We start from the raw sequence: 13,638 nt of genomic DNA on the forward strand, positions 1-13,638 counted from the left end.
TATTTTTATATATTTAACTAGGCGATGCTGGTTATATTTCTATTTTAAAAGTATTATATTTTAAAAATTTATATAAAATATATGGCATTGTACAAAACTAATAACAGTTCTTATGAATATGATAACTTACAACGTTAAAAATTTCAATATTTTTCAAGAACTTATATTTGAAAATTTTATATTCTGTAGAATATTATTCATGCCAACTATTACGATAACGTCGTGCACATTACTCTTTCACATAACAAAATATATGACGGGATACATTTGCATCTATCATCCAACTTTCCTATAAGAGAATATAAAATATGCAGATATATACATTTTTATGATTTTCTTAAAGCGTAAGATGCTTAGAATACAAAAGGAAAAAATCGTATAGAAATGGCAGAATTTTTATGGAAAAAATAATATAAACAAAATCATACTATACCGTTTATAATAATTAATTTATTTATTAGTAAAGAGGGTAAGGAAAAAAATAAGAGGAACTTATTAAATGATTTCCTAAGTGACGTAACCAATCTTTATCTTTCTCGTTCTTCATACCCACCCCCTTTTTGGATTTGAATTATATAGGAGCACAACAGGAGATTGAGTTTACGTGTTGGACATACAATGTGGTGAAATATGACTACGTCATGTCGCTATCCATCAAATATGCATGATGGCTGCACTGGTGGGACGACACCAACCTAGCTAACTAGTTACCTCGTCTTTCAAATAATCCTCCTCTATCTGTGCCTGATGGCTAAGTTGGTGTAAGGGTCGACATAAAATAAAGGTTTGAGATCTGAGCTTTCTAAACCACACCAGCTGTTGAAGACTGCGTGACTTGAATTTTTAAAAACGTGTCATCATTACGGAAGTTTCGGTCACATTTTTATTTATTTATTTATTTATATCTTAAAATTATATAAATGTATACGTATAAAACTGTTAGAAAAAAACCCTTATTTTAACATTATATTTTAAGATTAATTTATTAAAGTATAAAATTTATCCTTATTAACTCGATAAAATCATCCAAATTTGTGGTTTTATTATGAGTTTTTTTTATTTTTTTCATTGAAACAAAATTGGAAATTAATTATGCATTTAGGTTATAATAATATAAGAAAATAAATGCTACTTATCTGTATACAGAAAAACTTTGCTACGAATTAGATAAAAGAAATTAATTAGGTTTTAATTAAATATTTAATTTAAAAAAGTAAGAGATTTCTGCCTTTTTATAAAAGAAAAAAAAATGGAAAGTTGATGAATTAGATGGATGAAAGCAATTAAAATTTCAGTTTTTTTTAATCTACTTTTCACGCAATTAACTTCGTTTAAGTAACAAATCATTACTATTTAGCAATAAAAATATTGATTTTTTAAATATATATATTTATTATTTTTCACTAATATTTATACTGTATAAACATATATTATTCACTAATTTGAATATTTTATAAACGTGTATTTTGCATTAATTTTTATATCTAGTTAATTAATTAATATATATAAACATTTCTTCTCTTATTTTTTCTGCTCCTCCTCTTCCTTTTTTCTTCCATCAGTTTATTCCAATTCTATGGAGGAGCTTTTTTTCTTCTTCTTCTTACTAAGCCTACTCCAAGTTGTCTTTTTTATTCCCTTCAGATTTTCTTCTGCAATATCTTCCTTCATATATAAAAGTATAAATGTATACTTTTCATTTATTTATACGTTTAAGACATACCTATTCATTAAGTATTAAAAACATTTAATTAAGTTATTTATATATATTCTATAATTCTTTTCTTCTCCTGTGCTCCTCGTGCTCCTTCTCCCATCTCTTCTTCTTCTCCATCCATCAGCTTATCCCATTTCTATATAGGGGCTGTTTATACTAAGCCTCCTCCAAGTTGTCCTATCTTCACTCACTCCTTCAACTTCTCTAGTGTCTTCCTTCATACATAAATATGTACTTTTCAAAAATTTGAATATTTAAAAATCTATATATACATTTCATTAGCATGCATTATACTATAATTTATATCCAAATATATATATAAACGTATAGAAAAAAAAATTTTAAAAGATTGATATAAAATAAGAGAATTGTATAGAGATTTAAATAGAATCAAACCTTTGAACAACGGCCACTGACATAACATAAAAATTGCTGCCATTTAGAGGTGGCCTTTATTGGAGGTTCGACTGTATAAAATTTAAAAAATAAACTTTATAAAATTGTTTAAAAAAATAAGAAAAATTTTAATATTTATTTTATAAATATCATTAAATTTAAATTTATTATATTCTTTCCTGTTCCAATAATTCTTTCACTGTATAGCGTGCTCTGTACTTTATCGACAATATTCATTCTTCAACCTAATCAATCTTAGTTTTATTCTGATTATCGAAAATTCTTAACGATAATTTTAATTATATATAAATCCTATTAACTTCTAAATTAAATTTACTTAAATATTTTTTTAAAAATATTATTAACTGCTACAGTTTTAGACACTCATTAAATTATTTTCTTCCTCGTTTTCTCCCTCGCTCTGTATTTTAATACATAGAAAATATTTTTAGAAAAGAGAATATTTTCTCTGTTTTTTTTTTTATAGATATGACTTTTTAGAAGTGGAAAAAATTTACACCTTATCAATTAAGATAACAAACACAATTCTAACCATGTATAAACGACGTTTACTGTTTAACATTAGTAGAGAAGAGTCGATACTTGGCTCCAAGTTAAACACTTTTCTCGTTGTAAAAAATGTTTTAATTAATTTTTAACGAACCTTTTTTAAACAAAACTTTGTACTTTTTTATTTAATGGCTTCTATTTTAAAATATATAAATTAAGAGATTGAGGTTTTAACACGTTTCCGAGGAGGAACTTTTCTTTTTTAATTATCAATTGTTTGACTCGATTTATATTTTTAAGTATATAAATTATATATATATATTTTTTGTTTTCTATTCTTCTCTTTTATTTTTTAAAGGGATTAAATTTGCTACTAATCATTAAATTCATAAAAATTTAACTGTTCGTGTAACATTGATAAGGACATTTCTGTTAACTTTTAATGACTTCTTCTTCTTTTTTTTTATTTTAATTTTATTCTGCAACCGTCCTGATTTGATAATTTATCAAATATTTCAATTAACACTCTTTAATTGAAGGAAATGGAATGTATCTTTATCGACTTTTGACTAATTTTTTTTTAAATACGTTATTTAAAATCTAACATTTAATGAATTTATACTAATGTACAGTAATTAAATTTATATCATTTTCTCAAGAAAGAATCCAACGAAAGCTGTTTACGTGCAATCTGACGGTGTTATAAAATATCTAATTATGATTAAAAATATAATAATTAATAATAATTTATACACAATTTAACACTGTATGCCAATACAATATTTTTTTATTAACTTTTTTTAAAAGTTAATTAATATTTTATCGATGATTTTTATTTATTATTAAACAAAAGATGGATGAGTTGCAAGTACATTTCTTTCTTGTTTTTCTCTGTGTATTATTTCTTTAATTCGGGCGTACATTAGTAAATAAATATAAGAAAAACAAGCATTGCATCTTCGTATAGTCAATAGGGAATGTTGTAACAGACAGAGATGAATCGACTGTTCAAGAAACGATGTTGAATGGACAGTTGATTGACATAAGACATAATCACAACACGAAGAGTCTGTTAATCAGAACTGGTTGAACAGTTATCAACAACCTTCAACTCTTACATTTACTTATATTTATTTCCATTCCATCTCATCTTATTTATTTATTTTAATTAATTTAATTTTTTCTTATTCTTCTCTTCGGATAAAAAAGTGTTTATCTTCTTATTATTAATATTCAACATATAAATATTTGTATATAAATAAATTTATGTATATTATATTAAAAAGTTAATTCTAATTTCTTTAAAGTTTTTATCTTTTATTGTGATTATTTTTAATATTTTAATAATATAAAAGTTAAACAAATAAAAATATATATATATATTCTAGATTTCAATTTGTAAATATGTTTTAATGTACAGAGTAGTCCAAAAATCAGTTAACCATGTATTTTTTTGCGTACACTACGTATATACATAGTAAACGTAGAAACACGTAATTAAGAATGTAAGCATTTGAATAAACAAAGAAATTTAAGTCCTTACCCTGGTTAACTGACTTTTGCGCCACCCTGTGCTTCGTATATATATTTTATATACGCATGTATTTTACATTCGTTTCATGTTTCAACTTAACTATATACATTCAAATTTTTTTTATTTTGCATTTTACCAAACTTTTTATTATTGTAGAATACAAAGCTTAATCTATGAATGAAACGAAAAAGAAAACTTGTGAATAATTTAAAAATCAACCCCATTATATATTCTCGAAATGTTCGTTTTATAAATGAAAAAATATTCGAATTTTTAGTTATTCTTATTTATTCTTTCCATAGATAGATAAATATATTTTTCAGGAGGGGAAGAAAGAAATTTTTTTTTTTTTTTTTTTTTTTTTTTTTTATTATTTTCTTTTGACTTTTGAATGATGATAAAATCGAGAATTTGATGACACTCATCGACATCATAAGTAAAAATATTTTTGACACAAATCCAGTAAAAGACAGCAATCCCATGTGTAGAGAACGTGCTTGTTTGGGTAACAACATACTTATCGAACTGGTTGACCAAACTGATGACGGTTTTATGCAATATTTCCAACAGTTATATAAAGTATCTTCCTCCCTCTGAACACCTTCTCTACCAGTTAGGTCACGAACACCAAATTTAGTTGCCCAAATTACAATTATGACGTTGTAAATTTTATAATACGACGTGTCAACTTTTTTTTTTCTTTATCTTCGCCGCATAAATTTTTTTATAAAAATATAAATTATTATACTAATTATACGCGTAGAAATCAATTAAAACTAAAGACCTTTAAAGTTTGTCTAACTAATTTGATGGGAGTAATCAGTGACAGGCCCTAAGTTTTAATATACAAGAGGCTTTTATCAAATGATAATAAATGTAAAAACGTGAGGCCCTAAAATTTAGCTTGCTTAATATGTAAATCTGGCCCTAATTAGTGGTTTCTTTTAGTTAATTTTGTCATTATGTTACGGTTATTTATTGAAAAACAATGTTAATGTGCTATTGTAACGTAGTAAATGCTTGGAGGTCAATCATTTCTTACACACTTTTTAATTATAATTTAAAACACCTATAGACATATCACATCTAATATTGTTTTTGCTTTCTTTCCTACACTTTCAAGTAGAAAAAAATAAATTTCTATCTGTAAATAATTTGTATCGTCCTAGCTACACCTGTAAACTTCATTTACTATTTAAGTCAATTTTTTTTAGAAGTTTGTTTCGTTTAGTTTTCTGGTGAAACAAAAGTTCTAAAAGAAAAAAATAATGTTATCAAGATTGATAACAGTAATACTTTAATGGTAATGTTTGATAAAAGTTCTTAGCTACTTTAGTATATTAGATAGTAGTTAAATGATCACCTGTATTCAGTTGACATCTTCCCAAAGCACTACTTTTCAAAGCTTCTATTGAATAACTAATAGAAACTAGCCATTTACGTTCATAAATCTAATTAACGTTTATTTACGACTCTAGAGTAGAAACAATAGACAAAAAACGTGATGTTAAATAAATCAATTCAAGCAATTAATATGTTTCTTCGTGTTTTTCTCCAGCATCCTTTCCAGCATCCGGGATGCTGGAAAGGATGCATAAAGAATCATGCTTTAAAATATTACGATGAAAATTCTTCTTTAATATAATTCTCATAATATAAAATTCTATAAACACAACAAAGGCAAAAAAATTAATTTAACGAAATTTAAAATAATGTAATTTAAAAAAATTTATTTTTAATGATAAATTAAGAGAAATAAATAAATAAAATTTTTCCATATTTTCAGAAATCTTAAATTGCTATTTGATGTTTATGAAAGTTTTATTTTTATTTATTTTTTTTTTGTAAAATATTATTTTTTTTCTGGTTTAGAAATTCTTAAATATTTAATGATAATCGACTGAAGTATAACAATTCTTGTTTCTTGTTGAAAATATGAAAGTTTATGTGATGCTCAATATTTCTTTCTCTCTTGGAACTTCAAATAAACATTTTATAGGCTATAATCCTTTTCTTTTTCTTCGAAAATAAAACATCTTTTACTTTTTTCTCTTCAATTTTTAATGTCGATTCGGTTTTCTTAGTTTTTATTTTNCAGAAGCAAATAATTTAAAATAACATTCCTGTTTTTATTTTATATATATATATATATATATATATTATTTATTTATTTATTGCATTTGAATAATAATGTGATATATTCGGAACAATTATTTATGAATTCTTTTTAATGAATTTTCTTTAATTCAAATTATATACATAAATATTTAAATGACACGCACTCAAAAGAGCAATTTTATTCGATTTTATGCAAATTTTTTCATCATAAAATTGAGAATTTATATGTAGTGAATAACCGAAAAGTCAATTAACATTGTAAAGACTAAATGAATATTTTATTTAAATAGTTTTATCATGTTTCCATCAATTTTGAGAAAGAAAAATACGTTGTTCTCAATTCAGATTCATATTTAAAAGTGTACTGTACATGGAACACACTAAATAAACATTGTTATATTAATTCGAAAAATAAATAAATTTTATAATTATGTTCTAAACAAGAATTTTAAATATTTCTGTTCACTTTTCATCCCCTTTGTAATACCTAACTCAATGATACTTAGTAAATCATGAAATATTATTTGAGAACTCAGACAATTATACACACTAATACTTTTTGTATTTTATACAGTATAACTAACTTGTATCCTGTATAATCCTTTGGGTAATCTTCACGTATGTTTCTATATAATTCCTATATAGGATTTATTTTTATATAAATCGTTGTAAAGTTTTAATGGTGTCAGTGGTGATGTGAAACATCTAGGCCATTTCTAACCTATAAAACTTTCCACTTAATCTGATTGGTTTCCGATCACATACACATTGCTGAACTGCAGTCTTCACTTTGAAGATTTTTACTGAGAATAGCTCTGGGCCGAAAAATCCTATGATGGAGACTCTGACTACTACCAATATCCTATACCTCCTTGTCAATAAAGTATATCCATTCGGGAATAGGTGTTACTACAAGAGAGAGACGAGAATCATTCGACCACAACATTCACTCTGTATGTGTCAGAGACATAGATCGAGGGATGCTTTCATATTTTTTTCTTTTTTTTTTTTACTGTTCTCCCTTCTTCCTCTCGTCTTTATCTAAGTTATTGTAAATACCACTTAAAAAATTGTTAGCACTTTAATATCTGAATTAGAAAAACTATTTTTAGGATGTATAAATGGAGAAAGGTCTACATCGAGAGATGATATATTCATTATAAATGAAATAAATATAACATAGATAAAAAAAATGATTTTTGATTGTTTTTTCACTCTTCAGGCGTTATTCTAATTTATTTTATAATCTCGTATAATTTAAATTTTAAAAGATATTAAATGAAATTTATTTTGTAGAAGGGAAGCAGATTTGTGTACGATATAAGCAATCAACTTATTAAATCCAATCTTTTGTACTCTTTCTGACAACCAAGAAAGCACAGCGATCACTTTCACATAACACGACAAGTAATGAAGTGGTTGGTATATTGTTACCACCTGCTGTAAGCTTAGCTTTAATCCCAGTTGTGTCTGACCAAATTGGATATCCGGATGACATGAGTCCAGTCGGCCTGAAAGCTTTCAGTGTGTTTCTGACTGGTTATTACTCCAATTCTTACTGTGGAATGTTCACTTAACTTCGACCTTATAGATACTTGCTTCTATTTCTACACCAACTTGAATTTTCTCCTGATAACATCAAACATTTCCTGAAAGAGAACACAACTTGTAAGACATATATATAACGTATATATCTATATATATGTGTGTGTGTATGTGTGTGTGTGTGTAATGAAACTGCAGGGTACGCCAGCCACAACAAGAGTTTTCAATCAGACAAACAAACATGCCAAGAAGTTAATTCGTTTTTCCTATTTTTTCCCCCATCTCCTCGAGCAGTTTAATGACTAAAGTAGATTTTTTTAAATCCAAAATGAAACTTTCTTATCATTTTAATTAATTAAAACAAAATAAATAAAGAAAAATAAGTAGCTTAAAGCCAATTTTTCGTTAACAAAAATAACTAAATAAACTTGATGTAATTAATATTTTATAATTATCTTTTTATAAAAATAAACATTTATATTTAAGCTATTATATTGGTTAATTTTTGCTTAACAAATTTAATTATAAATGTAATTATTAAATATTTTGTTACCTTTATGTATTAAAAAATTAGTTTTTAATTTTGTAAAATTAACAATCTTTCAAATTGTATAATTACACTTCAAACAAGTGGTAAGAGATAAAGAAAACTGAGAAGGAACATCGTTATATCTCTCTTATAACTAAAAATGTATATATGTATAAATTTTTTGGTTATAAAAAATTCAAATATTATCTAAATTTCTGTTCTTTACTCTAAATTATATTTAAACACGACTGAAAATCAGTTTTTAAATACTTTTCTACAATAGTCTACATCACCTATACATAAATTTTTTTATAGCAGCATCCTTATTCAGCATCTTAGAGGATGCTGAAGAGGATATGGATTATGTAATTACATATGCTTAAAATAAATACTTTTAGAGAATTTACTTAGATCAATGCTTAATTTTCGTTATTAAATCAATATTACCCTTTCTTAAATGGTATAAAATAAATTTAAATGTATTTTAGGAACAAAATCTAGGCGAATTTACTTATAGGAAAATAAATATAATTAAGTATAAAATATTTTAATTGATTTCCTAAAATAAATTTTTGATAACTCTCTTAAACAGTTCACATTTCAATAATCCATATAATTTTTAAGTGGAGGAAATTCATTCGATTTTTGAAGAGAAATGAAAAATTATCCTAGTTTAATTATTTTATAAATTACTTAAGTAATTAAAGAAAAGATAATCCATTTCCAAAGTGAAAATTTTCTTATCATCTTAGAAGAAGATAAGAAAAAAAACAGAAAAAATAAGAGGACGAGAAGAAATTCTTCCTTTTCCAAATGTTTAGATCCTTGATGAAATTAAATCTGTCTTAAACGGATTGACGAAGAAAGAGGTCGAGGATCAAGTTCATTTCTCAACTACTTTTACGTTAATCCTTTCTTTTTAATTGTAAACATCATTCTATAACAAATTTACTTTATAAAAAAATTTTAATATATTCAAATTTTTTCTAGAAAAAAAATTTTTAGTAAAGAATAAGAATTAATGAATAAATTACTTTTCTAAAGTTTTGTAAAGTTACAAACAGTCAGCTTTTTGACATTGATTGTCATATTCCATTCTTATTTTCGACTGTTAATAATTTACTTAATTGAAATTCATTTTAATTTTTTTAAATAAAATACAACATTTTGCAATTGGCATATTTATGATTAATGAATTTTCTATAATTTGTAAATTTAAGATGAGTTTTCCACTTCACTTTACCACTTCTTCTTCCTTGTTCTGTGGTTTAAAATGGTAATTTATTTTTTCTTTTTTTTTTTTTAAATTTTAATAGTGAAGCCAATGGAGATCAATGTAGTACCTTATCAACAACCATTATCAGCTAACCAAGAAACAGAAATCACGTGTACAACGACAGGCTCAAGACCAGCTGCTGTTATTACTTGGTGGAAAAGTAACAAACAAATGAAGTCAATGCGTGTTAATGTAACTCAAAAAGGGGATAAAACTACCAGTATTATCACATTTACACCAACCAAGGAGGACAATAGTAAATATTTCTCATGCAGAACTCATAATCCATTGATACCAGGAAGTGCATTAGAAGAAGGATGGAAACTGGAAGTATATTGTGAGTAATCGTAACAGCTGTTTAGATAATTTAATTATCTCTGCTGCTGACAGTTTTATTCGGAATATATATAGATATATATAAATATATAATGTATATTTTTTATTTTTTGAGGGTAATTAACTTTGCTGTTAATTAATATCTTCCTTTTTGGTACACAAGATGCTTTCTCCATCCTCCTCTGAAAAGTTTCAATTAATATACTTATTAATGAATAAGTTATCAGAAAATTTGGAATAAAGTTTATAAATTAATTTATTTTTCTGAATTTTATGTATAATAAGAAGCTTATAAATACAATTTAAGCATTACACTTTACTAAAATAAAATACTAAACGCAAAAAAAAATTAAGAAAATTTTTATTAGTTTTTTTTCTTAAAATATAATTATTTAATTTAATTTAAGATGATAAATAATTATAAAAGATGGTTATATACAGTATATATAATAAATTTAATTATTTTAAATATATAAAATTAAGAATAATTTTTAAAAGTAATTTTGGGATTAAAAAATTATACTTTTAATACGAAAATATCATTAAAATTACTTCTCATTAATGGTAAATAATATTAATAACAATATTTATATAAATAAACAATTAATAATTCGAACAATTTTAATAAAATTAATGGTAAAATACCATTAATGATAATTATAATATTTAATATAATTTGTTAATTTGCTTTAATGGAATGTTTAATTAATGGTATTTATTTATTAACGGTATTATTAATTATATAAATGGTATTCTTAATGGTACAACATTAATTCACTATTAAAATTAATGATAAATTAAGGTTAGAAAGTATATATACAATACATATTCTTTAACGTTAATTTTTTTACTTAAATATATATATATATATATAGTATTTTTAAAATTAATTTAATTTAATTTTAAAAAATTAAAACGTAAAAATGATGTTTAGTTAGCTCAACAATAATTTATTTAATTAAAGTTAAGAGAGAAAAACATTTTTTTTTCTTTGAATTAGTAAAAGAGGAGGAAAAAAACAAGATTGAAGTTCTTAATTTCGGAATTTTCTTGAAGTATTAGAACCATGAAATTTAATATAGCAATTTTATCTGTTAGAAGAAAATTAGATAGGCTTACTCTAAACGAAAGAAATCTTTTTATAAGACTTGTGTGCTAGGTGTTTTGTTACACATTTCTGTTCAATTCTCTGTATCTCCATCGTTCAATGATTGAAGGTGGTGGAGTGTAAATTGTTACTTGGATCACGTTCGGTGACATCCTTCAGGTCATTCTTTTCCGGCATGCTCACTGACCCTTTTAGATCTTGTTACATTACTATGGAACACTGAATGTAACCCTAAAAATGCATTCTTACTTTCAGGAATCTCATTAATACATTTAGGAGGATTCTTGTGTGTACGTCTTGTAAATTTCTGTACGTTCCTGTACAATGTATATATCTGCATGTGATATTTTTATTGTAAAAGATTTTATATATATTTTTTAGTCGTTTTCATTGTTTATATCATATTTTATTGTTATATGTAATATAAACATGTCTGTTTCATAATTTGAAATTAAGAACGTGTGTCAATTTCTTGTAATATACAAGTAATTGAGATATTAAAAAAAAAAAGCAGGAATGAACAAAACTAAACGTGTTCAAACTTGTTTATTTTTGTATATAAATAAATAAATAGGTATATTATGGTATTTTTGTTATATTTATACGAAAAAGTTTTATTCCCTGTAAAAAATGACAAGAAACAAACAAATTTCACAAATAAACATGTTGTAACTTGTTTATTTTAGTTTATTTCTAAATATCCAAACATTTTTTTGCGTTTTAAAATTATAAAAAAAAATAAGTTTTTAATTAGTATATGCATTTAATATAATTATCTCTGTATTTTCTTATTACATTTCTATAAAACATTAATTTTAAATTTTGTACTGTATATAAAAATAAATTATAAAGTTTAGTAACATTTTAACTAGTCAATAGCCAATTTAATTTTTAATACAGAATCTTTAAGACAGGTAATCTTTATTTTTAAACGAAGTAAAAGATAACATTGATGAAATTTTTATATCATTAAGAGCAACAACATTAAAGCAATTTAAACAATTTAATTAAGTTTTTAAAATTTTAAAAGTTTGTCTTTAAGGATATTTTCTTAAAAGGTTTTATAAATATATACATTATTGTTTAAATTTTTTTAAAATAAATTTATTATTTGAAAAATTTTATTTGTTAAAATATTATTTTGATGGTATTTGATCCATATTAATGTATTATAATCGAATTATTTTCGCTTATAATTTTATGGTACAACCATAATTATTTACACTTTAATACTTCAAGTGAATTATATAACATTAAGATTAATGTAAATTAATAATAATAATTATGATAAATTATTATTTTTAATAAGAGAAACCACTTATCATTCTTGTTATATAAAGTTAAATAATAATTAATTAAAATATATTTTGCTTCTAATTATATTATTACGCTTTAAATACATCTTAGAAAGTTTAATACTTATAAAAGTGTAAATTAAAACAAATATTATTAATTTTTTAAGATTTTTATCGTTAAACTTATCTTTAAAACCTGTTTAATATATATAATTTTTATATTTTCTTTAAGAAACTTCCATATAAAGTATGATATATATTGTAGATTTTTCCTAATAGTTAATTATTCTTTATTAATTATCAAGTTGAAAATCTTATTTATAAGCTTAAAATAATAATTTATAATAATTTGAGATAAGAGAGAATAAGGTTTTTGATATATAACATAGAATAATAATTACTTTATATACATTATTATGCCTGGAGTATATCTTATAAAAACAGGAATTATATTACAATAATAATATAAATACATATTTTTATAGTTTTATTAATAAACTTATAAATAACTTTGTTTGTTAAATTAAATTTATTTATTTTCTTTAAGAAATTATCTTATAATGTAGCTACTCTCTTTAAGAAACTAGTATGTAAATTAAGTATAAAATAGAGACAAGTTGTAGATATTTTAAAATAATTTAATATTAATTAATAATAAACTTAAATTAATTAAAAAATAGAAAGTATTTTAAGCATGAAGAGTCAAGTTTTATACTTTTATATTAAATTAATTTTATATTCATGAGTAATAACTTTTTTTATATTTTTATTTTTTAAGTTATATTTTTTTTATGGAAAGAAATTTGGAAGAATTCTTTGGATATGGATTTACATGTATCAATCTGCCACGTCAGAATATGATGTTTCGTATTCATAGTCAATAAATATTTATTACTTCCTGGTGATGCTAGCATGAAAGATTTTTAGGAGGGACTATAATAGATATGACTATAACTTCTAAGTTATATCCTATACAATTCAAAGAAATTTGTTTATTTTGGTGTAAATTCGTACTATTTTTAAACTATTTTTGAAATATAAATCAAAAATCATCCTAGTTTCTACATACAGTAAGTGTACAGTACATATATATACATTCAATTCAATACAAAAATAATGTAAATGATAGATATTTATTGAAAATTTAAGGTATAAAATAATAAATTGGAATAAAAACTTTGAGATCAAAAGACATTTAAATACATTTTATTTCGATAAAACTTTAAATCATAAATATAAAAATCATATATATATATATATATATATATAAGTAT

At 23.5% G+C, this 13,638-nt stretch overlaps 1 protein-coding gene across 1 annotated transcript in view; it reads left to right on the forward strand.

Annotated features, from left to right (window-relative positions):
* LOC111624246 (hemicentin-1-like) overlaps positions 1 to 13,638 on the forward strand; it is a gene marked incomplete at its 5' end in the record, with an annotated part of 182,045 nt that overhangs the window by 120,528 nt on the left and 47,879 nt on the right. Inside the window, one exon of the mRNA XM_023367059.1 lies at positions 9,666 to 9,962. Coding sequence (XP_023222827.1) covers positions 9,666 to 9,962 — 297 coding nt within the window. The remainder of the gene's footprint in view (positions 1 to 9,665; positions 9,963 to 13,638) is intronic.

This window comes from Centruroides sculpturatus, unplaced genomic scaffold (assembly GCF_000671375.1).
Source record: "Centruroides sculpturatus isolate CEXI.00-Female unplaced genomic scaffold, Cexi_2.0 scaffold353, whole genome shotgun sequence".
Taxonomy (NCBI): domain Eukaryota; kingdom Metazoa; phylum Arthropoda; class Arachnida; order Scorpiones; family Buthidae; genus Centruroides; species Centruroides sculpturatus.